Source organism: Arachis ipaensis, chromosome B5 (assembly GCF_059453495.1).
Source record: "Arachis ipaensis isolate K30076 ecotype BB chromosome B5, ASM5945349v1, whole genome shotgun sequence".
Lineage (NCBI taxonomy): Eukaryota > Viridiplantae > Streptophyta > Magnoliopsida > Fabales > Fabaceae > Arachis > Arachis ipaensis.
Window position 1 is genome coordinate 15,054,400 of NC_142440.1, and position 27,316 is coordinate 15,081,715.

General features: G+C 36.6%; 1 protein-coding gene, 1 long non-coding RNA gene and 1 pseudogene across 3 annotated transcripts; 1 reads left to right on the forward strand and 2 right to left on the reverse strand.

The window, feature by feature from the left end:
- Positions 1 to 2,521: 2,521 nt before the first annotated feature.
- On the reverse strand, positions 2,522 to 5,705 carry LOC107643030 (adenine phosphoribosyltransferase 3). 2 transcript variants are annotated; one of them, XM_016346565.3, is made up of 6 exons: positions 5,041 to 5,705; positions 4,597 to 4,707; positions 3,200 to 3,292; positions 2,965 to 3,114; positions 2,825 to 2,883; positions 2,522 to 2,748 (listed from the first exon to the last, which is right to left on the reverse strand). In XM_016346565.3, the coding sequence occupies exons 1-6, from the start codon at positions 5,120 to 5,122 to the stop codon at positions 2,689 to 2,691; spliced, it is 555 nt and encodes a 184-aa protein (XP_016202051.1). In that variant the 5' UTR covers positions 5,123 to 5,705; the 3' UTR covers positions 2,522 to 2,688. The 2 variants fall into 2 exon arrangements, with proteins under 2 accessions (XP_016202051.1, XP_088345057.1); XM_088488931.1 differs by having other exon boundaries at positions 3,200 to 3,283; positions 5,041 to 5,262.
- A 3,869-nt stretch (positions 5,706 to 9,574) lies between these two features.
- Positions 9,575 to 11,899, reverse strand: LOC107643031 (uncharacterized). The gene is made up of 2 exons (XR_001620743.3): positions 11,655 to 11,899; positions 9,575 to 11,002 (listed from the first exon to the last, which is right to left on the reverse strand). It is a non-coding gene; the product is annotated as an uncharacterized LOC107643031 (long non-coding RNA).
- A 1,863-nt stretch (positions 11,900 to 13,762) lies between these two features.
- On the forward strand, positions 13,763 to 16,500 carry LOC107640215 (protein FAR1-RELATED SEQUENCE 5-like; annotated as a pseudogene).
- The last annotated feature ends 10,816 nt before the right edge of the window (positions 16,501 to 27,316 follow it).

A 27,316-nucleotide genomic window follows, 5' to 3' on the forward strand; every position in this document is an offset into this window, starting at 1 on the left:
TTAGAGCCCGATTGAGATGACTCCGGCTTAGTTTCAGAAAGCTTTGGAAGATCGACGGTGTCATAAAAAAAAACCGATTCGACAGCTCTACCGGCTAAAAAGGAGATTGGAGGAAGAGAGAGCCTATAATGTTATAGACAAAGATGCTAGAATAGTGTGTATGGGTATTAAAAAATACAGAGTAAGCATAAGAGGAAAAATTAAACGACGCAGAAGCGTATATAAATGCCTACAGTAAGTATGAAAGCCTGCATTTGGCGGCGGTAAGATTATGGCCGAAAATGAAGTGAAAGACTAATTAAATATATTTTTTACAATTTTAAAAACGTACATAATGGAATTAGTAAATCAAAACCTAAATAAGTGCAATTCGTAAAATCTCAAAAACTAATTTAAGGTTCGGTCCTGCTACGTTACCAACAGCATTTCTATCAATTTCTGCCAATTTTTATTTATAATTGTGTTTAATGGAAGTGTCTTTGTGGATGTGTCTAATAAAAATATCTTTTTTATAACTGTGTTTAATAAAAATATCTTTATAGATATATTTTTTAGATGTATCTCTTTATATATGTGTTTAAAATATAATAATTAATTATTATTAGTAATAAGTTGGCAGATAATATGTTACTATCCTATACTTTTCTTTTAAAGTTTAACTCTACGTATAATTAAACGGTGAAACTAGGCCCCTGACATCTTAATTATTGGTATTATATTATTATATAATAATGCCAGTCTTTAACGAGGTCCGACAAGATATCTCTGTTTTCTTGTCTTGTTTTTTAGAACCGTTATTACTTGTACAATGAACAAGAATCTTTAGGGCCTCGGTGCAGTACTCCTTGGGCCGATAAATCTATCATTCTGGGTGGGCCTTTTGGGGGCCCATAATCTCTTTTCAAAAACAAAAGTAAAAATATAAAATATTTGTCCAGCCTCAAGAAAAAATAAGAGTTTAATTAATAACTTTTTGTCAAACCCCAAAATAGCCACTCAAATTGGCTACGTGCATAAAATAGTCTTTAAGGCATTGACTTTCAAAACAAGAACAGAATATAACATAAAAGATAAAAATACAGAAATTAATATTTTAAAAATAATGATATAAAATATTAAAAATAAGACATAAAAAATAAAAATACAAAAATTAATATTTTTGTATTTTATTTAATGATAAACTAAATATAAAATAGAATAAATAATAAATATAATTTATCTTATGTTTTTATCACACAAAATTTAGAATACAAAATCAAATGATAAAAATATAATTATAAAAATTTGATAACTATAATAAAAGAAAAATGAAAAAAATAAGTTGTATCTCTATTTAGCTAATTCAATATTCTATGACACCAGTGGCGGAACTTGAAACAAAAAGATAGAGGATAATTGTCAGTCAAGATACTTTTGATATGGACCTATTTAAGATAAGCTCGTCTAACCTCATCTCTCTAGTTTGGGTGATATTGTCAAATTTAAAGCTGTTTTTCATGGTAAAATTAGGGTCAAACTCATCAGATGTAATTTTTTAAACTTTTGAAGTTTATATCTCACTTTCTTTGTGATTCATTAAAGTAGAAAAACTATCTACATGTGTTGATATTGTAAAAGTTATATGTTCTCCTTCTTAAATATTAGCATTCCTCTTAAAAAACGCATTAATTCTTTGATTTTTTATTATTATTTTATATAAAAATTTAAATATATATCCTGTAAAATATGTAAAGAAGTTAGAATTACAAATATTAAAATTTATAATATTTATTAAAATTTTTTTATTAATTTATACAAATACAATAATATTAATATTTATTGAATATTCTATTATTTTTTATAATATAAAAAATTAAATTAAATAAATAGTAAAATATAAAATAATATTAAATTAAATAAATAAAAAATATCTAATTTTTTATATTTGAACTTAAAGATAAAAAGAGTGTTGCTTATTAAACTTATTAGGTACTTTAAGTTATAATAAAATATTTAAACTAATTGAACTATTTATTTATCTTTTAAAAAAGTATTACTAATTTTTTTATAAAAATTTGGAGGAGCATAACCACCCTTGTCACACAATATTTTTGTTTATCTCGTCAAATATAGTTTTATATTTTTATGTTCATGCCTCAATATCCTTCTCCTTATAAAGGAATGTAGCATAAAATTCCAATCACACTAATTACGTTATTGAGATTAATAAAAATATACTGTTCAGTGATCCCTCAATTTTTTTTTTATCAAGTGACTCATCGTGACATTAAAGATTAACGTGGAACATTTTATTAGTTTCAATAATATAATTGGTAAAATTAAAATCTCTAATACTATTTTAGTATAGGCAACTAATTTCACACTTTGACACTTAACTCGTGGAAGTACATACATCCTTTTCATCATGGTTATAATATAACATATTAAAACAAGTTACTAACTAGTGAGAAGTGCGACTTATCCAATATTAATTAGTTTGATTCGGACCAATTCCCCAGCAAACACAGAGAGACAGCAGAAAAAACCAAAGAAAATGTAGAATAAAATGGGTGTAGCCAAAGTTATGAAGTTTTATTTAAGGGTAAGGCAGGAAGAAGAGATGAGAGGAGAGGGTGATACAAATATTGATTAATTTGTATGGGAAAAGGCAGCCATAGCCATAGGCATTGCCATTGCAATTGTGTTATCTCATACTTCCAAGTATTCCACCAACACATACAAAGGCTTCCCATTCAACCGTTCGCGCCCCTACCAGTTACAAATACTCATCATTAGTAATTAACTACATGCAGGACATACCAAAACCACCTGAATAAATACATACCTTCAGTTCTGGCAATTCTATTACACAGGCACACTCCACTACCTCTGCTCCCACACGTTCTATAAACAAGGGTCACACAAACATATTCAGATATATAGAGACATGTTTCTCAATAGGAAAACTGAAATTAACTTAATTACCGAGTAAGTCCATAGCAGCACAGAGTGTTCCGCCAGTTGCAATCAAATCATCAACCACTATAGCGCGTTCACCAGCTTCAACTGCTCCAACATGCATCTCAAGACAGTCCCTTCCATACTCCAGAATATACTCTTGAGATATCACTTTCCCTGCCATCAAACCAATAATGCAACCTTCTTTTGAGTCTTAACACCCCACAAACACTACTAGTGTTATAAGATAATAATACCATACCAGGTAACTTCTTTGGTTTCCTCAATGGTACAAACTTTGCTCCTATTGCCAATGCTATGGGAGGACCGAATATGAAACCCCGAGCTTCAATTCCTACACAATCCATTTATCAGTTGTAGAGCACAAGAATCAAATATAGTACTTGCTAAACATGAAGGAAATTAAGGATCATACGAAATTAACAACTTGCTTTTCATTAATAACCACACAACAAAAAGAATAAGAAAGAGAAGAAAGAATTTAATAATTTCACTTTGGGGATAAAAAAAAATCTCTGTCACGTTGCGTTTTGCGTACTAAATACACACAAGAGCCATTCAACAAGCATTAGGATGAGTAGAGACAAAAATGGCATACAACCAATCTATTAGATTGCGAAAATGAGGGACCATACTATATATACCACAGGCTGCCTCTGATCCATGCACAATGCATGTAACAAATGTTATATCTAGTTAAAAAAAGAATCACGGGTACAAACATGTAACCATAGGTGCAAACACACAAAACAACAACAAAATATTCTATAAACAAGGTTATCATATTAAAGAACCCCCAAAAAATTGGCTCATGAATGCATTTATAAGGCAGAGGAGATGTGAATGTCAATTGTCACATAGTTACCATAAGCCACAATGCAGACTCAAAAAAGACAAAACACCTAGTCCAATGGTGGTCTGGTTCATTTGTAATCTTCCATATGAAACTTTAAGGCGGGTACACAAGGCCCTACCAGCAATTCAGGTATAAGATTGCCATTAAATTTGTACAGGAACCGGACAATGTGAAATGGGGCCTCTAACATTAATCTGTGCAATGAGACAGGTCTGCATGCATCACCTCAAAATCTTTGATTTAATACATGATGATACTATACTATTAGAATTTCATAGCTGCTATCTCGAATCTCGAGACACTTTTTCACTTGTAAAAGTTACACAAGACAAGAAAGACATAAAATACAAGGGTGGTAGAGATAACATAGTAGTGTGCTGCTACAAGTTTTACCAGAGAGAGAAAGGGGAGTGAGATAGTGACCAAAAAGTAAAAAAAGAGGGTTCTATAAGGTCCACTACTAAAGTGCACAAGTGTAGTGTAGGGTAATGGATGAGCACCATGGAAGAGAGGCCATCAATGGCACAACCCACTAATAATAATAATCACAAAACACACAGTGGCTTCCATTCCATAAAGACACCCACCAAAAATAATATACAAGACTGTCCAGTGCATATTCCGCCCAACTTTCTCGCAAACATGGACCCCACCCACTTTGGACCTATCCACACTTGTAAGTGACACCACCACCACCCTCCAGAAAAGATAAACACCGCTGAAGAAGAAAAAAGGAACTCCAAAATCATGTTGCTGATGGTAATAGAGCAAGTATTATTTACCTGCAACAACAGAAATGTTTTTGCCTTTGTAACGCTCCACGAACAAGTCGATGGTGTCCTTGAAGGCTTTGGGATCGAGCAAGAGAGTAGTGATGTCTTGGAACATTATTCCTGCCAAACCAAGAAAAGTTAGAACCTCTCTGCCTATGCCTCAGAGTCATGAACAAAGTTACAATACTTAAAAGGAATTTCAACCATCGTCCATCAGAAACATAAAAAAAAGTGCATGGTATTTGGTGTGAGTGCTGTGTTTCAGGCTCTGAAAATAATAATAACAATAATAATCATAATCATAATAAGAGTCTTAATATTACCATTTAATAATACCATTTTTAAATATATAAAAATTTCTATTAATATTTTCTTAAAGTGTGTCTTTAGAACACAAAGTAACTAAATCCAAATAATAATAATAGAGAAAAGAGAGGAGAAGAAGTTGGATACCGGATTTGGGAAAGTGTGGGACGACACGAATCTTAGTTTTGATGCCATGAAGACGGGGGTCTTCGTCTCTGTAAGCCGACATTGTGTTCTGTAATGAGTAGAGAGAGAGAGAGAGAAGGAAAAAAGAATGAGTGTTGTGTGTGTGTTATGTTAGTATGTGCGATCTTTATAATTTATAAAGGGAGGAGGGAGAAAATGTGTTCTGAAATGAAGAAACCAAAGTGATTGGTTGTGTCTTAAATTATCTATCTGTGCAGCATCTCAGCTCAGAGATTTGTTTGTGTTCGCATCAACTATAACAACGCTACAGCTAGTCATTGGGAAGTAATTAGAGACCATTCATTGTTTATTATATCTTAGAAGAAGTAATTACTATCATGATTAATATGAGTAAAATATGACATTGATATAACATGACAGCAATTATAAGTAGGTGGAGTAGTGAGAGAGAATCTCAATATATTTCTCTCATTAGTTAACTGTACTTCACACTGGTGAATATTCCAACATCAAAACATATATTCTATCATTTTTGAATCTCTATTATATAGCAATCTACACTATATTCTTCCTTCAAAATCGCTAACATTTTATTGAAATCTTATTACTAAAATATAGACACAACAGAACTAATCATATCTCAAGAGTACTATATGCAATTTTTTCCCTCAATACAGTGACAGTGTGTCATATTGTTTCCTTTTTATGGTAATTGGTAATTCAGTTCAACGAGACTAAGAATTACATAAAATGTTGAATTTATTAAATTACTAAATATTTTAAAGAGGCAGAGGCAAGTTGAGTGACTAGTAGTTGAGGTGAGAGATTGATAGCACTAAAGAAAATAGTCCATCAGACAGTGATTTTAACTCATTTCTCCCATTAGTGGTCCACTCCACTAACACTAAGATGCAGAATTTTCCTTTAATAATTAATAAAAACAAATTAACAAAGCTGTTCTTCTCTCCTCAATCTTCATAAATCATAACACATTTAGAAGAAAATGTCGGTGGAGTAATATACTTTGATAATAATGCACAAGTAGTAATCAACGAACAAAATCAATAGAAACACATTTTCCAATTCCCTTTCCTATATATGCCCGTACGATTGCAATTAATTAAATGTATGCAAAGCATGATCACTCATATATGTATCCTTGCCTCCTGTGTACGCTACATTTCCTCTTTCGTGTTTGGGCCATGCTTCAAATTCCTCTATTAGACCACTATATATATTCAAGCTATGCTTAAAACAATTCAAATGTAATTGAAAAATTATATTTGTTAAGAAATGTAATTATTATAGAAGAAATATGTTGTCTTATATGATGAGCACTAGACTAGAAAGATTTTGACTAGTACTAGTCTCACTATATATCCAGCTAGAGTGTTTTCAAGTACCGAAAGCAGTGTATGTAGTTAATTGCACATCACTACTTGTACTGTGTACATACTACACAATCTGTGGCTACCCCATCTCAATCTTTTGTGCATCAGAGACGTTGCTTTCAAATCTTCCTAGTAATATTCTGTGGGCATCTCTCATCCCTTTCCCATTAACCCAAATATCCCTTTCTCTAATCTTTTTCTCATTATTAGTTTCATCCCCTTAATTATATGACAAAATCATCCTATTATCTATTCTAATTGGAATCCCATACCTTAAATTGAAGATAGTGACAGCACAATGCTCCTTTCTTTAATTTATTGTATTCATTAACTTTAGTTAAATTTTATATTATGATTAGTATTCAGTTGTTGCATTGTAGAATAGAAAAGTAGTAGGTTTTTTTTCAGAAAGGGAGATACAGAGAGAGAAGTGCGCAAAGCATAAAGAGCCTTTTCTGGATTCTGGAGGCGGCACATGGCATTAAAAGTGGGGAAAGGTAGGAAGAATCTGCCTTCTACGCATACCATAGACCATACCCCTAATAATAATATTATTGAAAAGAATATTATGGACCCTTCATTACTTGCATTTCCATATATTTCAGATATTATTGCCTCTCTGTAGGATCACTTATTATTTTACCCTTTCTATGTTAAACAAAATTTATAATTATAGACATTCTAGTTTGGAGTGAGGATATAGATAAATGGATTTTGTACTTTCATCGTCCTTCTTCCCAGGAGTATGAGAAAGTGTTTCAACTTCTCGTAGTTGAGAAAAGATCAGCAAGTCGATGAAGCGCTTTCTCCAGCCTTATTTGTTTGTTCTGCATTTTAGTGACTTAAAACAAAAAGGCAAACATTTTAAAAGTATAGAAAAAGTGATTTTTCTAAGATTAAACAAGCACCTTGTCGTTACTCATTATGTATGCCTATATATAATTAATAATGAACAAGTTAAAAATGTGTGGCTGGCGTGGACGGAGTAAAAAGCACTGCAGGATACGCAACAAATACTGGTACAGAATACAGCATACATACATACATCAATCTCTTAAAAGAAAAAGAGTTTGTCTTCTTTTGTTTTATCTGCAAGTCCTGCATAAGGATTCTCTGCACCACCTAATTAATAACAATCAAAGGCCATGCATGCATGATGATGTATATTACTGTCTTAATCCTAATTCAAAAAAGTAATAATCCTAATCCAATACAGGAGAAGAAACAAAAGGATCAAAGATTCCTCAAGGTGGCATAGTCACCTCTAAAAAAGAATATTATATTTTTTCACTTAAAACTCTTAGCCTTAGGTACAACAAAAATTATGCGACCTATTGATGCATAAAATGTACAAGGAAAGCGGAGTTGATGACATGGCATGAGTCTGGTCCATTCATCCTTTTTTGTACGGTTGAGATCTTCTCGCCCGTCCAACACTCGACAACTCTGACTAGCTACCTCCCACAGTCAGCTCTGTGTTCCCGCCATATGACCATTTTGCCCCTTCCTTTATATTCCATATCCATGTTATAATATTGTTGTTGTTGTTGTCTCTAATACAAAAGATTATTAGTTAGTTAAAATTTAATTCACAGCTAAACTTGATATACGAGAACATGTAAAATATAATACTACTTTTTTCTCCAACCATTACATCGATGTAGTTAATGCACATTTGGAATTGGGGTAAGAAACAGATTTACTCGAATTGGCAGGAAAAAGAGCAGAAGATGAATTGGAGGACAAGTAATGAGTAATGACGCTACCAATATTAGACATAGACATGTTACATGTATGTAGATGAGACATCAGAGGGTCTGTTTCTTACTAATTCAGATAACAGTGGTCTATGCGTGTGTTAGTGTGTGTATATATGTGGAGTCTGAAGGCGTTTCTTATTTGGAGGGAAGATCTTCCTTGGAATGAGTAAATACTCCACAGATTTTGTTGTACTCGCTTTCCCCATCGTTGCTTGTTATGTGAGGAATCATATTGCATACAAATTCAAGTTGCATGGACATCAATATAAAGAAGTAGTGCACATGTGTGTTAAAATATAAATTACATTTATCCAAAGCTTATAATGTGATATCATAAATTTTAATAATTGAAATTATAAGTTTGATTCTTGTTATTTTTCATTATTTTAAATGAAAAGTTACATTGAAGCGCAATATTATCTATACGATAATATCCATTCCTACATTAGACATAATAATTAGATTAAATGAGGGGAAAAATGAAAAGGAAAGTTGTAAGGGTATGGGCCTACCACAAAAATGAAGCACTGCTGGTGGTTGAGAAAATATAAGATAACAAATGATGGTGCCAACTGCCAAAAATCAACTTGACATGTTCTGCTTTGGCTCATCGCTCATCAACTTGAATTCTGAGCCCACTCCTTCTACACTGCAGGATCGGATATAATGATATAAGATCTTTTGGTAAAAAAAAATTCAACGCCATATCTGATATCTAGATTCCTAAGCAATTGAAATGAGCATCCAATGTTTGATGTAAAAGGTCTTGATCATGAGAAACCCCACACTTTCTTTTCCTAGATAGGCTAACTTGGCTATGAGTTGCAGCTATGCATGTCGTATGTCCTTTTGTGCTGTCTCTACTGTGCCATTATAGTGGCCCAATAGTAACATTAATTAATTCATATTGTTACTGTTAACAATATCCATTTCAGGATCAGCATACTATTGGTTAAAAGTATCTCTTAGAATTTTAAGAAATTCTCCCAGAGATGAGGAACTTTTTATTTGGACCTCCGATATTAAAAACAAGGGTAATTTAGGATTTTGGTATCCTCTAATAGTCTATCATGTTAAAAAAAATTCTTATTAATACATATCGTAATAATATATTGTAAAAATATCATAAAAGAATATTTGATTAAACTTTTTTATAAAAACAATATTTTATATTTTTTAATACATTAAATACATTAAAAAATTTTCAAAAAAATATTATTACACGTTTTAACTAAATCCTAACAAACAAACAAAATGTAACAATAGGCTTTACTAAATTTCCGGACCAAATTCTTGGAGTTGGAACTTGGAATTACCACATTTTTAATTAACTATCATCATTCAAACCAAATTAACAACTACGAGTAACCTCTAGAGAAACAGTTTTTAAGTAATATGAACATTCTAAGTTTTCGTGAAGTAAACTCTACAGAAACAATTTTTATCGTTGACATATTCCACTTTAACATGTCCATAAAAGAATAGAAACAATCAAGTTTCAATGATACAAGCACTTGGATGAACCTTGCTAAAACAATTTCCGCCATGAAGAATTGCGTTTGGACCTAACTCTTCTTGTAGGCGCACACTGGCTTCTGTGATCACCCATTCTGGATCTGATCTTCCGGTATTCCCTTGATCTTAATACTGCCTCCAAGATGTTTATATCTTCTTGAATTTCATGTCTAGAAAGAGATGCAAGGCCAGGAAGTATCTCCTTCTGGAAATCCTTGAATCTCCTTCCCGGTTTTAATCTAAGACTAAAACCATTTGTCTTTGCTCTGTCCACTTCATATGGCTTTGATGATGCGGAAGAGCAGTCATCATCATTGCATTCTTCAAGCTCTAAAGCAATTTGTTCATAAGAATCAGTACACTGTACCTTAACAATCTCCTCCTTGTCAACCTTAATGCATTCTGTTTTGGATGCACATAGACGCTTCAGGAAGTTCTACTACCATCTCATCAGTGCCTAAATTCTGGCCAGGAGCATTGAGATTTGTTTCTCCCAAATTGTCTATCCTTCAAGCTGTCAGAACGATTCACAAAAAGCATTGCTATCTACATATTTTTCTTCTCCATGACTTTGACAAGCACAAGAAATTTCATTATCTTTGGTATTCTCACAGTTTACCAATATAGTATCTGTAAAATCAGAATAGAAAAATGACCAACAAATGGCTTCCAAGTGGATCCAGTATCCTTGTTCTCCAAGTCACTTGTGCAATAGCAAAGATCTTTATGTGGGTCTACGTTAGTCCTGGAAACACACTTACTACTAAATAGGCCTGCTTCACCTACATTCTTTCCATTAAATTTGGGATTAGTAACCTCTCCAACACTTTTGGAATTAACCACAACAGAATTTACAGTATCATCCCACTGAAGGGGTTTGGAAGCATCACTTAGTGACTTGCTGTTTTGCTTCTTCTGTGTGGAACCCTGGGGAAATGTCAAAGTATATGCCAAAAATATGTAATGATCTAGCTGTGGAGTGGCAGGTCTCTAAATTATCACTTGAGTTACTTGCTGAGTCATCCAATTGAACTTCGTTGAGATCAAACTTGGGTGCATTACTACAAAATACTATAAAAGTAACATGCTGCCAAAAATGATAATGATAATAAAGAAAAGAAAGAATGAAGACCATTGGAGTGGAAGACATTCTTGCATCCTCAATCAACCTCATTGATGTTTCGGGTCTGATTGGATTGGAGGACAAAAATAACCAAGTTAATTGAGTGCATGCTTGCTCCAAACCAATATCTTCCATCAGCATCTTCTGCATCCTATACAGTCTAGTTCCTGGACCTGGAGTACAAGAAACAAAAACAGGGCTGGTGACTATAATTCCATCCTTTGACCTCCGTTTAAAATATCAATCATGCTAAGTGTACACCAAAAATCAACCACCTATACAGAATATAGGTTGGAATACAAAATACATATTAAAAATTAGTTAAACAATACATGCGTTGTTGTGCACTAGGTTGTTATTTGTAGCAATTACAAACTTCCAAAAGGAATAGTAAGAAACGAGAGAGGATTACACAAGAACAAGAGCAAATTAAAGAATAGAGATGATAATCGGAATCTTCACTTTGATTGAAGTGATGAAAATGAAATTAAAGTTACATAAAATAAAATTGAGACCATGCGATATATACAACAACGCAGACGATGAAGCCGTGACTTAACTTCCAAAAGCAGATAGTAAAAGAAAACGGTTATTTACAAAACTAACTGGATCAGCTAATGTGTACACGTGGCTAAATAAGAGTGAGGGCAAAAGGATCAACATGGATTATGCGAAACCGTTAATTACGACTTTAAGCAGTACTCCTATAGTACTAAGTTACCATCAAATTAAGCGTGTATGATAACAGAAGAAACAATTAAGAAAATTGAAAGGGTGTATAAAAACTAAAGAAGCAGTTAGGAATACACGAAGGGAAAATAATACCATTAAGTAAATAGTAGTGAGAGAGCGAGAGTGGAGTTTGCGGTTGCGATTTGGAAGGGTGGGGACGGAGATAGCAACATAGAAATGCAGTGGGCTCTCCTCTGTATCTTCCTCCGCGGCTTCTTCAATTCTCTGCTCTTTCGCAGTTATGAGCTAACTAATATGAATATGATATTAATCTGTCTGTATTTTTGAAACGTTGGGATACCGTCATGGTGTGCTCCAGCCTCCGTGTTAGCTCCTACAGCCTATATTAAGTCGCTTTTAGCCTGTTATACCTAATATTAAATTATTAATATAATTATTTAAGATCCGCGTTAAAATCAATCACCAAATAATTATTAATATAAAATATATATTAAAATATAAAATATATAAATTAATACTTAATTTAATTATTGAAGTTTTTAGCTTTAAAATTTCAGTTGGCTTAGATTGGTTTTAAATTTACAATGGTAATTTGTATTAATTTTTAAGATAATTTTTATTAAAGACGTGTTGATTTAGTATGTTAATTTGCAGTGATTTTGATTGTTCGCCTAGATTCTATGTGATCGAGATTAAATTTCAAATTTCACAAATTGAACTTATTATTATTGTCTTTGTGCATATATTAGGGAGCTAATTAAACTTCTAAATGCTCAAGTAGATATCAGTCACATAAAACTTAAGTGAAGAGTCTAAATCGTGACAAATTAACGTGCAAAGTTAGTACGATATTAACAGAGCTAAGTAACTAACGTGAGTTACTAGGCAAAGGATTCGATGGTCCTATAACGTTTGGACCATTAAATGATCCCATAACAAAACATGTTTTTGAAGTTTTTCAATAACTGCTAAATAATTCATTTCTAATTTTAATTATAAATTAACCACATATATTTTATTTAGGTAATTTCTTCCAAACCCATGGCAATTTTGTGGGTAAGTTACCCTTGCATATGTGTCATCATCTCAGCCATTGATCAAAAAAATTTTCAACCTTTCAATTAATGCATTCATTGGTTATAGCAAAAGCCTTTAATGAACATATACCATAACATATACTACATTAATTATTGTATATACATACTATATAGTGTATTGGGGAATATTTGTAATTATAATTTATAATCTCTAACTTGTTTTTCATTTTAAAAAATACCCTCCATCTCTTCCTGAAATTCAACATGCATGTCTCAGAACTTGGAAAACACATAGAACCCACTACCCATTGGTATTTTCGCCTACGTTGTATACCCACTACCCAACCCTGAAATTTGTTATCCTAGAACCCACTACCCAACCCTGTTTGGTTTTTTCGCCTTCGTTCTATACCCAACGTACATTTAGCAAGAATGATCTCCTTCGATTGAAAGGTTCCGGAACTGGTGCTCTGGTTCCGTCGGCTAGGCATCGACGTCAACTGAGGAGAGGGCGAATGCTAAAATGATGTGGCTCCGGTAGAGAAATTTGTAGTTGAACTTCTGCTTGATCGGAAACTGTGGCTGCTGAAAGCTGGTTTACCAACATTCATTTTTCGGCTGCCTTCGAATTAGGGGCGTACTGATTAGGTAAGGTCACCTCCCTCTGAGAGTGCATTTTTTATCCGTTCAAGCTCAACCTTTGGTTGTCATCAAGGTATGTCCAATTAAGTTTTTTTGTTAATCCAGATTAGTTTAATTTGGATGATAGTTCATGCCTTTTCAACGGTTCTCTGTTTAGGGCGTTGTGTTGCTATTCTGGAATTTGGAAATTAAGTAACATTGTCCAGTTCTATGCTGTGGCTAGGTTTGGGAAATTGAAATTAAAACCTTATACTGGGGTCGAAAACAATTTGGTTAGTTTAATTGGTTTTGGTTCATTTAAGTTTACATGCAGCTTAGTTTAACTTCCCGTAGTTGCTGCCATTGGCTCTGTTTGTTGACATTTTTGGGTAAAATTATGGCAGGGGTTAAAATATGTCCATAAACGAGGATGATGCGAAGAATGATTCTGATAATGATTTGGGTGATGATTTCGATTATCAACCGAATGCAGAAGATGACGCTGAAGACGAGGATGTGGATTCACTGGATTCTACTAGCAAGAGTGAAGAAGTTTGTGGTGTAAAAAGAATAGCAGATTTAATGGTGGAGGATATTTGGAACTGGAGTTTAGGACAGAGGATGAGACCTGCCAATTTTATAACGCTTATTCTTGTTGGCATGGATTTGTAATGAGGAAGGACGACGTCGTTAGGGATAACCAAGGTAGAATCATTAGTAGGCAACTTGTTTGCAACAAAGAGGGCTGGAGGAATATGAGGTATCTTGATCTGGATGATAGATCAAGGGAGGCAAGGTCACTAACGCGAACCAAGTGTCCAGCTCGGCTTAGGGTAAAGCTTGACTATGGCTGCGGTAGATGGAAGGTATCATGTTTTGTGGAATCTCACAACCACGATTTGACGCCACCCCAATTTGCGCATCTGGTTCCGGCCAATCGTCGTCTCACTGTCACTGATAAGGTCCAAGTGGAAAATCTTCATAATTTTGGTGTCAAGACCTGCCATATTATGGGGTATATTGCATTCCAGAAGGGTGGATATCGTCATGCTGGCTTCACACGCAAAGATTTGTACAACCACATTGATCGTTATCGTCGGTCAAAGGTTAAAAACGGGGATGCCAATGCGGCAATAAACTATTTGATTGGCAAGTCAAACAACGATCCGTTGTTCTTTGGAAAGTATACGTTCACTAGTGACGAAAGGCTCGAGCATATTTTTTGGGCAGATGGGCAGTCAATTATCGACTATCACTGCTTTGGAGATATTGTTGCCTTTGATTCAACCTACAAGAATAATAAATACAACAAGCCTTTGGTAATTTTCTCCGGATGCAATCATCACGGGCAGACTGTTATCTTCGGCTCCGGCCTATTATCCGACGAAACCACAGAGACGTATAAGTGGTTGTTGGAAACCTTTGTTGAAGCGATGGCTGGGAAAAGTCCTAAAGCAGTAATAACTGACGGAGACCTTACCATGCGAGATGCAATCAAGAATGTTCTTCCTGATGCGACCCATCGGTTATGCAGATGGCATCTGCAGAGAAATGCATGCGAAAATATAAAGAATCCTAATTTCCTGCGCGATTTTAAGGATCTTATATACGACAACTACGACCACAGAGACTTTGATTGGAGATGGGCAGCCATTTTGGATAAGCACAACCTTGTTGGGAGTACCTGGATGGAAAAGACGTACGAAACTCATTCGATGTGGTCTCATTGTTTCCTCCGGGATAAGTTTTTCGGTTACATAAGGACGACATCACAATGCAAAGGTATAAATTCTCTCATCAGATTTTATGTTAATCGCAAGAACACCCTCATTGACTTCATGCATAACCTGGATAGGGCCTTAAAGGAGTATAGAAACAACGAATTAATCGCTGACTTTAAGTCTCAGTGCTCAGAACCAGTGATGATTACCTCGTTGGAGGTATATAAAAGATCTGTATCATGTTATTTCACTCGAAATATTTTTAAGGAAATTTGTAATGAGATTCAGAGGGCAAGGGCTTTGAATATCAAGGTACTAAGCACAACATTGGACAAGGTCGAGTTCAGTGTGACTGCTTTCGGAGACCCGGCCAAAGATCGATGGGTGGAAGTCGATAGAGGTAAGAATCTGTTCTCGTGCTCGTGCAAGCTGTTTGAATCACGTGGTATTCCCTGTAGTCATGTCTTCTGTGCCATGAAGTTCGAAAACATACTTGAGTTTCCAGATTCGTTGATCTACAAAAGGTGGACAAAGAATGCAAAGAACGAATTTATTAGCACACAAATGCCTGTGAATGATGACGTCGAAAGGGTCTTAAAGTTTCGAGTTGGTGCATTGGCATCGAATTGCAACAAGCTGTGTGATATTGCTTGCAAGGATGTTGCATACTTTGATGAAGTCCAATCTGAACTTGTCAACTTAATTATCCGCCTGCAGTCACGCAAACAAGGCAACTCAACGCCTAATGTTAACGTAGAAGGAATCAACGATCCCTTTGTTGTGAAAAGCAAATGAGCCCCTTCCAAGAGGTCTTCTTGGAGGAAGAAGAGAGCATGCTCTAATTGCCACAAGTACGGTCATTACTACAAGCGCTGTCCAGAACTGATGCAGCATAGTGTGGAAGGTAACCCCCGCGATCGATCAGACGACAATGCATCAGCCAGGGACTCAGGTTTTAGTCCAGAAAGGTTTGCTAATTCTTCGAGGCCGTTCTCAGTTAAGTCCGAAAACCACTCAGGACCTAAGACCAAGGTACAATTTGTTTATTCTAACTACGCTAATGCTGTGAAAATCTTCTTTGGTAGGGTGTCCCTTTAAAAACCATTAAACTATGTGAATGTTCCTATGTTTGCGCAGCCTTTTAAAAAGGCTGAAACAAGGAAGTTTACGGTGACGGGTATGAGGAACCGGAAGGGTAAAGACAACACTTTTGTTGAGGTAATTTTTGTGAATGTAAACCTCTAATTTCTGTGATATGAACTGGGTAAAATAATGAAGATCTCCTTCTTCTTGTTTAAAAAAAAAATTATAATACAGCGGAACCTCAATGAAAGCAGTGAATCCATTGACATCGCATCCATGAATGGATTTTTCAACAAAAATCTCTATTCGTTAACACAGGTGCGATGTGTAAAACTCCTGTTAACCACTTTGCGATGAATGACCGTTATGCTTTTATGCATGATTATGGTTTCTTATTGGGGATTATGATGTCATAACCAGGTGAAGGAGTCACAGGAGGACAAGGGACATTCATTCACAAACTATGAATGTGTTAATGATGTCATGGATGAAAAATGTGACACACCACATGTGTAGATCGATGTCCGAGATCCGTCACCGTCGTCAATGCCTTGTGGCAATAAACAAGTATCGTACATGGCATTGTTCGCATCAATGCATATGACACTTTGACCAATTGGAAGAATTAGTCTTATGAATTGTGTGCAACCCAAATATTTGGTTCTATAAGCATCATTAGTCCTGATTTACTGACCGCAATGTATTTGGCATTGCTTGGTATTAAGGAGTATTAACCTGTTGTTATTTACGTTAATTGTGAATATGTCTATTATGATGATAATTATCTTCAAGAATATTTACGTCTTTTGCTTACATTGCTGTATTCTAGCATCAGTTAATTGTGGTTGAATTTTGGGTAAGGAATTGCTACCATTGTGATTATGCAATACAGTTGATCAATTAGAATTTTGTTAATTGATTTTTTTCCCCACTTAGTGCATTAGGATGATAATCATGTTCAATAATATGTAGGTGTTTTGCTTACATTGCTGTATTTTAGCTGCAGCTAATTGTGGTTGCATTTGGTGTAAGCATTTCTTACAATTGTGATTATGCAATACTGTTGATAAATCAGAGTTGTATTAATGAATTTTTTTCCTACTTAGTGCATTTGATTTACCAACCAAATTCCTAGATTGCATGGGTCGTATGCTCCAGGTTTGAAGTGTTCATCGATGGTTGTACCAATGTTGTGAATCTGTTTTGTTATTATGGATTTCCTATTTTCGTCGGAAATTTTGTTTAGGGGAAGTGGCGCCCTGTATATGAAAACAATTTCAAATATAGCGAGCGTTGCTTGTACCGTTTTTGCCGATTCGTTATTTGTCATGAATCCGTTATATATAAAGCAAAAAACATAAACACAAACACATTTATATTTGAGCATATCATACTTTCGATTATTAGGAACAATAACATTTTGAAGATGCTAATCTTAGATACTGACAGGGTATAACATTATGAACAATAATACTTTGAAACCCTGCGGACATTTCCTTTAAGTTTAACATTAGCAAATCTTTCTATGTTTTCAGCTATTTGCCTACAGCATGACTTTGATAGGGAGGGTTTTGCTTCCCGGGATTTCTGCCTGAACATTTCCAAAATGTTTTCATCTGTCATCCGTAACATTGTAGACTATTATTACCTGATATTAAAAATTAATAAACAATCACTGTAACAAAAGTATATGTGAAGACATTTCAAAAAAGCAAAGACTGTAATCATTATAATTACTTGATTCATGCAGCCATCTGATCATGCAACTCAGCCATGTTGTCACCCAAAACCCACACTCGCCTCTTAAAAAAAATAAATAAAGTTGAGTTATATTTACACACCACATTCTCTCTCATTGTATTGTCTTAAATAGAAACCGGAAAGGGCTATCAAAACCTATGACCTAGAAAGTTCCAGCGGAGATGGAATAAATGTATGGGATGCCTTGAAGTAAAATGTAGCAAGAAAGAAGATGATAGTATTTGGTTGAATGCACTCTGAAACTGACTTGTAGAGTTATTCGAATAAAAGCAAGTGTATTTTGTGATTTTAGAATACAAAGGAGAAGCTAGATTTAAGTTCTTGGTGATCCGTTTGATTGCCTCGGAGATAGAATACTCAAGTTTCAGAAGTTTCCATAATGCTCATCCCCATATGAATCGGAAAATTATTTCCCACATGGTAATGATCGTCACCATGGAAATTTGTCAAACTCGAATATTCAATTTCCGATTCACTCGAACGCCTCACTAAGTTCCTAAGTCTAAGTTCTCCTTCATATTCTAAAACCACGAAATATCCAAGCTTTAATTCCAATCACTACACAAATCTAGACCAGCATTCACACAACCAAGCACTACCATCTCCCTCCTTCCCCATGTTACGTTTATCCCATACAAGGCGATTGAAAATGCATTTTTCGTACAAGTTTTTTATCGATTTTGAAAACCCAACAATTATTCATTTGTATATGAACTATATACATAAAATTTATCTATTCCGTTACTAACCGATTTGTGAGAGGGCGTCGCCGCATCAATCTGACATACAGGACGTGTACCTCCAACTCCGGCTCCTTCTCATGCATGTAGATGAGAATGTGTTAGAATAACTTCCATTAATAAGTTAGAGTGTTAATTAATACTAAGCTACTAGCAGCATAACAAAATCAGTTGCTAGTTTGTCATTCGTAACGAAGGTCATAGACAACCGTTACATCCGATATCGTTGGAGCTACCAACCGGAAATAAAATAAATGGAAAATGGAGCATGAAAGAAGATATCAGTTTTTGGTTGAATGAAGGTTGGCACAGAATTCATGAGTTGCTAGGATTAAAGCATGGATATTTTGTGGTTTTTAAGTGTAACAGTTAATCCAAACTCAAATTCATGGTGATTCGTTTTAGTACCTCAGAGATCGATTATTCAAGTTTGAGAAATTTTCATACCAATCGCCACCATTCGAATCGGAAAATCATTTCCCACACAGCAGTGATCGTCATGGAAATTACTCAAACTCGAATAATCGACCTCTGAGTCACCCCAATAGATCACAACGAATTTAAACTAGGATTTTTCATAACACGTACATACCGCAAAATACACAAACTTTAATCCCTGTAACTCGAGAACTCTATACCAAACCCTCATTCAACCAAACGCTAACCTCTTATTTCTTACTCCCTTTTTCGTTTATTTCATTTCCGGTTGGTAGTTCAAAGAAAATTGAATTTAAGAGTATGCTCCACTATCTACATAATTATTATGTTTTGTAGAGGACAACACCCAGTACATTAACCATCGAAATGACCCACAATAAAATAAAACAAAACCCCTTTTATTCGGTTTTCTCCGTACAAAATTTGAACATCTTATTTTTCTAACGGCATACACAAAGCTAAGTACAATAGTACGTACCGATTCAGCAGGAGTGGGCGGAAGGAATACGGCTCCAGGCACTGTTTACAGATAGCATAATTCATCCAAACCGAAGCAAGGAAGATGGTCATTTAGCATCATTTATTATCGTCATTATTGTTCGCATGCAGCCCATCCGTTTGTGTTTCCAGATAGCCGGATGCCTGATCTTTTACCTAAGTACCAACTTGGTTGCACAAACAACGAAACGAAAAATCAAAAGGACAGAAATTCACAATCAATGAAGCAAAAATAACATATATTCACATACCCGATAAATAGGGATCCACCACCCTGCTACTAACCCTGTTGCAATTGGGTATTAGGGTTTTCATCAATTTCCTTTTCCGATGGCCACAACCTAGTATGTGGTGTTACCCATGTTTCAACCACTGTCCATCTGATTTCAAGTCGAAAAATATATATAGCAAATGAGAATGACACATTTCCTTATAATCAATAACGTATAAAATCAATCATCATAATCCAAGAGCACATGATTGAGTACTTACAATGAAGACATAAATCTTAACGCCCGAAAGGTAGTTGGTGCACGAAATCTCAATCACACTTTTGTAATTCCGCACAACTAACCAGCAAGTGCACTGGGTCGTCCAAGTAATACCTTACGTGAGTAAGGGTCGATCCCACGGAGATTGTCGACTTGAAGCAAGCTAAGGTTATCTCGTAACTCTTAGTCAGGATATCAATAACTCTGAGATTTAATTGTAAAAAGTAAAAGAACATGAAATAAATACTTGTTTCGCAGTAATGGAGAACAGGTTGAGGTTTTGGAGATGCTCCATCTTCTGAATCTCTGTTCTACTGTCTTCTTCTTCAAGCACGCAAGGCTCCTTCCATGGCGAGCTGTATGTTGGGTTTTACCGTTGTCAATGGCTACCTCCCGTCCTCTCAGTGAAAATGTTCAACGCGCTCTGTCACAGCACGGCTAATCATCTGTTGGTTCTCGATCATGTCGGAATAGAATCCAGTGATTCTTTTGCGTCTGTCACTAACGCCCAACACTCGCGAGTTTGAAGCTCGTCACAGTCATTCAATCCTTGAATCCTACTCAGAATACCATAGACAAGGTTTAGACCTTCCGGATTCTCAAGAATGGCCGCCAATGGATTCTAGCTTATACCACGAGGATTCTGATTAAGGAATCCAAGAGATACACACTCAATCGAAGGTAGAACGGAGGTGGTTGTCAGGCACACGTTCATAGGTGAGAATGGTGATGAGTGTCATGGATCATCACATTCATCAGGTTGAAGAACAAGTGGTATCTTGGAATAGAACAAACATGATTGAATGGGAAAAACAGTAGTAATTGCATTAATCCATCAAGACACAGCAGAGCTCCTCACCCCTAACCATGGGGTTTAGAGACTCATGTCGTAGAAGATACAAAATGAAATGTGTAGTGTGTCATGAGGTCCAATATGAATCACTGAAAGTAGTATTTATAGTAAACTAGTGACCTAGGGTTACAGAAAATGAGTAAGCTAGGGTGTTTATTGTAAAATTCCACTTCCGAGGCCCACTTGGTGTGTGCTTGGGCTGAGCATTGAAGCTTTCATGTGTAGAGACATTTCTTGGAGTTAAACGCCAGCTTTTATGCCAGTTTGGGCGTTTAACTCCAGCTTTTGTGCCAGTTCTGGAGTTAAACGCCATAATTCTTGAGCTGACTTAGAACGCCTAGTTGGGCCATCAAATCTCAGGCAAAGTATGGACTATTATATATTGCTGGAAAGCCCAGAATGTCTACTTTCCAACGCAATTGAGAGTGCGCCAATTGGGCTTCTGTAGCTCCAGAAAATCCACTTCGAGTGCAGGGAGGTCAGAATCCAACAGCATCTGCAGTCCTTTTTCAGCCTCTGAATCAGATTTTTGCTCAGGTCCCTCAATTTCAGCCAGAAAATACCTGAAATCACAGAAAAATACACAAACTCATAGTAAGGCCCAGAAAAGTGATTTTTATTTAAAAACTAATAAAAACATAATAAAAACTAACTAAAATGTACTAAAAACATACTAAAAATAATGTCAAAAAGCATATAAATTATCCGCTCATCACAACACCAAACTTAAATTGTTGCTTGTCCCCAAGCAACTGAAAATCAAATAGGATAAAAATAAGAGAATATACAATGAATTCAAAAAACATCTATGAAGATCAGTATTAATTAGATGAGCGGGACTTTTAGCTTTTTGCCTCTGAACAGTTTTGGCATCTCACTTTATCCTTTGAAGTTCAGAATGATTGGCTTCTATAGGAACTCAGAATCCAGATAGTGTTATTGATTCTCCTAGTTAAGTATGTTGATTCTTGAACACAGCTACTTTATGAGTCTTGGCCGTGACCCTAAGCACTTTGTTTTCCAGCATTACCACCGGATACATAAATGCCACAGACACATAACTGGGTGAACCTTTTCAGATTGTGACTCAGCTTTGCTAGAGTCCCTAATTAGAGGTGTCCAGAGCTCTTAAGCACACTCTTTTTGCTTTGGACCACGACTTTAACCGCTCAGTCTCAAGTTTTCACTTGACACCTTCACGCCACAAGCACATGGTTAGGGACAGCTTGGTTTAGCCGCTTAGGCCAGGATTTTATTCCTGTGGGCCCTCCTATCCACTGATGCTCAAAGCCTTGGATCCTTTTTATCACCCTTGCCTTTTGGTTTAAAGAGGTATTGGCTTTTTTTTGCTTGCTTTTCTCTTTCTCTCTATTTTTTTTCTTTCTTCTTTTTTTTTTCGCCTCTCTTTTTTTTTCTGCAAGCTTTTCACTGCTTTTTCTTGCTTCAAGAATCAATTTTATGATTTTTCAGATTATCAAATAACATTTCTCCTTTTCCCATCATTCTTTCAAGAGCCAACAATTTTAACATTCTTAAACAGCAAATTCAAAAATATGCACTGTTCAAGCATTCATTCAGAAAACAAGAGTATTGCCACCACATCAAAATAATTAAACTATTTTAAAATCTGAAATTCATGTACTTCTTTTTCTTTTTCAATTAAAAATATTTTTCATTTAAGAAAGGTGATGGACTCATTTTCATAGCTTTAAGGCATAGACACTTAGACACTAGTGATCATGTAATGAAGACACAAACATAAATAAACATGAAGCATAAAAATTTGAAAAACAGAAAATAAAGAACAAGGAAATTAAAGAACGGGTCCACCTTAGTGATGGCGGCTAGTTCTTCCTCTTGAAGATCTTATGGAGTGCTTGAGCTCCTCAATGTCTCTTCCTTGCCTTTGTTGCTCCTCTCTCATGGTTCTTTGGTCTTCTCTAATTTCATGGAGGAGGATGGAATGCTCTTGGTGCTCCACCCTTAGTTGTCTCATACTGGAACTTAATTCTCCTAGGGAGGTGTTAATTTGCTCCCAATAGTTTTGTGGAGGAAAATGCATCCCTTGAGGCATCTCAGGGATTTCATGATGAGGAATTTTCTCATGCTCTTGTTGAGGTCCATGAGTGGGCTCTCTTGTTTGCTCCATCCTTTTCTTAGTGATGGGTTTGTCTTCTTTAATGAGGAGTCTTGGCCACAACTTCATAGAAGTGGTCTTGATGCACCCTTGAGATGAATCTCTCCATCTTCCATGACTCGGAAGTGGAAGCTTTTGCCTTCCCTTTCCTCTTTCTAGAGGTTTCTTTGGCCTTAGGTGCCATAAATGGTTATGGAAAAACAAAAAAGCAACGCTTTTACCACACCAAACTTAGAAGGTTTGCTCGTCCTCGAGAAAAAGAAGAATGAAGAGAGTAGAGAGAGAAGAAATAGAGGAGATGGAGGGGTTAGTGTTTAAGATGTGTGAAAATAAAGGAGTGAAGATGGGTTTATATAGGAGTGGAGGGAGGGTTGGGGTTCGGCCATGTATGGGTGGGTTTGGGTGGAAAAGTGTTTTAAATTTGAATGGTGAGGTAGGTGGGGTTTATGATGGATGGATGTGAGTGGTGAATGGGTGACGAAGAGAGAGAGAGAGGTGGGGTAGGTGGGGATCTTGTGGGATCCATAGATCCTGAGGTGTCAAGGATATCTCATCCCTGCACCAAGTGGCGTGCAAAAATGCCCCTTTCTGCCAATCCTGGCATTAAACGCCAGGCTGCTGCCCATTTCTGGCATTTAACGCCAGCTTCTTGCCCATTCCTGGCGTTAAACGCCAGTCTGATGCCCATTTCTGGCGTTAAACGCCCAGAATGGCGCACCATTCTGGGCGTTTAACGCCCATTCTGCTACCCTTACTGGCGTTTAAACGTCAGTAAGTTTCTCCTCCAGGGTGTTCAATTTTTCATTCTATTTTTCAGTCTGTTATTGCTTTTTCAATTGTTTTTGTGACTTCACGTGATCATCAACCTACAGAAAACATAAAATAACAATGGAAAATAGAAATTAACATAGATAAGTAAAATTGGATTGCCTCCCAACAAGCGCTTCTTTAATGTCAGTAGCTTGACAGTGGGCTCTCATGGAGCCTCACAGATACTCAGAGCATGATGATGGCCTCTTAACACCAAACTTAGAGTTTGGTTGTGGCCTTCCAACACCAAACTTAGAGTTTGAACCCTTTCATGCTTCTTCCTTTTCCTGTCTGCAAACCATGGTGCTTCCTGAATGGCGAAGAGTTGCACATCCGGAAAGGTTTCAGAGATCTCAGTAGGAGGGTGGGACGCCCCTGCTACTGGTTCTATCCGAGACAGGTGATCAGCTACCTGGTTTTCTGTCCCTTTTCTGTCTCTTATTTCTATATCAAACTCTTGCAGAAGCAACACCCATCTTATGAGCCTGGGTTTTGAATCCTGCTTTGTGAGTAGATATTTAAGAGCCGCATGGTCAGTATACACAATCACTTTTGAACCTACTAAATAGGATCTAAACTTGTCAATGGCATAAACCACTGCAAGTAACTCCTTTTCTGTGGTTGTGTAGTTCTTCTGTGCGTCATTTAGAACACGACTGGCATAGTAAATAACATGCAGAAGCTTGTTATGCCTTTGTCCCAACACTGCACCAATGGCATGGTCACTGGCATCACACATTAATTCGAATGGTAATGTCCAGTCAGGTGCAGAGATGACTGGTGCTGTGACCAGCTTGGCTTTCAGGGTCTCAAACACCTGCAGACACTCTGTGTCAAACACAAATGGCGTGTCAGCAGCTAGCAGGTTGCTTAGAGGTTTTGCAATTTTTGAAATATCCTTTATGAACCTCCTATAGAATCCTGCATGCCCCAGAAAGCTTCTGATTGCCTTAACATTGGCAGGTGGGGGTAATTTCTCAATTACCTCTACCTTGGCTTGATCCACCTCTATTCCCTTGCTTGAAATTTTGTGCCCAAGGAAAATTCCTTCAGTCACCATAAAGTGACATTTTTCCCAGTTTAAGACCAGGTTAGTCTCTTGGCACCTTTTCAAGACAAGTGCTAGATGATCAAGACAGGAGCTGAATGAGTCTCCAAATACTGAGAAGTCATCCATGAAGACTTCCAGGAACTTCTCTACCATATCAGAGAAGATAGAGAGCATGCACTTCTGAAAGGTTGCAGGTGCATTGCTCAGACCAAAAGGTATTCTTCTGTAAGCAAATACTCCAAATAGACATGTGAATGCTGTTTTCTCTTGGTCTTGAGGATCCACTGCAATTTGGTTGTAGCCTGAATAGCCATCCAAAAAGCAGTAATATTCATGGCCTGCTAGTCTCTCTAGCAGCTGGTCTATGAATGGTAAAGAAAAATGATCCTTTCTGGTGGCTGTATTGAGCCTTCTGTAGTCAATACACATACGCCACCCTGTAACTGTTCTTGTAGGAACCAGTTCATTCTTTTCATTATGAACCACTGTCATGCCTCCCTTCTTGGGGACAACGTGGACAGGACTCACCCAGGGGCTATCAGAAATAGGATAAATAATCCCAGCTTCTAGTAACTTAGTGACCTCTTTCTGCACCACTTCCTTCATGGCTGGATTTAGCCGCCTCTGTGGTTGAACCACTGGTTTAGCCTCATCCTCCAATAGGATCTTGTGCATACATCTTGCTGGGCTAATGCCCTTAAGGTCACTTATGGACCACCCAAGAGCTGTCTTGTGTGTCCTTAGCACTTGAATTAGTGCTTTCTCTTCCTGTGGATTTAAAGCAGAGCTTATGATCACTGGAAAAGTGTCACCCTCTCCCAGAAATGCATATTTCAGGGATGGTGGTAGTGGTTTGAGCTCGGGTTTAGGAGGTGATGAGCGGATAATTTATACGCTTTTTGACATTGTTTTTAGTATGTTTTTAGTAGGATCTAGTTACTTTTAAGGGATGTTTTTAATATATTTTGTGTTAAATTCACATTTCTGGATTTTACTATGAGTTTGTGTGTTTTTCTGTGATTTCAGGTATTTTCTGGCTGAAATTGAGGGACTTGAGCAGAAATCAGATTCAGAGGTTGAAAAAGGACTGCTGATGCTGTTGGATTCTGACCTCCCTGCACTCAAAGTGGATTTTCTGGAGCTACAGAACTCGAAATGGCGCGCTTCCAATTGCGTTGGAAAGTAGACATCCAGGGATTTCCAGCAATATATAATAGTCCATACTTTGGCCAAGAATTGACGACGTAAACTGACGTTCAACGCCAGCTTTCTACCCAAATCTGGCGTCCAGCGCCAGAAAAGGATCCAAAACCAGAGTTGAACGCCCAAACTGGCACAAAAACTGGCGTTCAACTCCACAAATGGCCTCTGCACGTGCAACACTTAAGCTCAGCCCAAACACACACCAAGTGGGCCCCGGAAGTGGATTTATACATCAAATACTTACTCATGTAAACCCTAGTAGCTAGTTTATTATAAATAGGACCTCTTACTATTGTATTTGACATCCTGGATTGTATTTTGATCCTGTGATCACGTTTTGGGGGCTGGCCATCTCGGCCATGCCTGGACCTTTCACTTATGTATTCTCAACGGTAGAGTTTCTACACTCCATAGATTAAGGTGTGGAGCTCTGCTGTTCCTCAAAGATTAATGCCAAGTACTACTGTTTTCTATTCAATTCTTCTTATTTCGCTTCTAAGATATCCATTCGCACCCAAGAACGTGATGAAGGTGATGATTATGTGTGACGCTCATCATCCTTCACCCTTATGAACGCGTGCCTGACAAACACTTCTGTTCTACATGAATTAAGCTAGAATGAATATCTCTTAGATCTCTTAACCGGAATCTTCGTGGCGTAAGCTAGAATGATGGCGGCATTCAAGAGAATCCGAAAAGTCTAAACCTTGTCTGTGGTATTCCGAGTAGGATTCAATGATTGAATGACTGTGACGAGCTTCAAACTCGCGAATGTTGGGCGTTAGTGACAGACGTAAAAGGAGGGTGAATCCTATTCCAGCATGATCGGGAACCGACAGATGAATAGCCGTGCCGTGACAGGGTGCGTGAGCATATTATTCACTGAGAGGAGGGGATGTAGCCACTGACAACGGTGATGCCCTTGCATAAAGCCAGCCATGGAAAGGAGTAAGACTGATTGGATGAAGATAGCAGGAAAGCAGAGGTTCAAAGGAACGAAAGCATCTCCATTCGCTTATCTGAAATTCCTACCAATGAATTACATAAGTATTTCTATCCCTATTTTATTATATTAAATTCAAAAACACCATTATCACTTTATATCTGCCTGACTGAGATTTACAAGGTGACCATAGCTTGCTTCATACCAACAATCTCCGTGGGATTCGACCCTTACTCACGTAAGGTATTACTTGGACGACCCAGTGCACTTGCTGGTTAGTTGTATCGAAGTTGTGACAAATTATGAATGTGTAATCACGATTACGCGTACCAAGTTGCTCACGTACCAGGAATAGTTTGAGCCTGGACATCACAATTTCGTGCACCAAGTTTTTGGCGCCGTTGCCG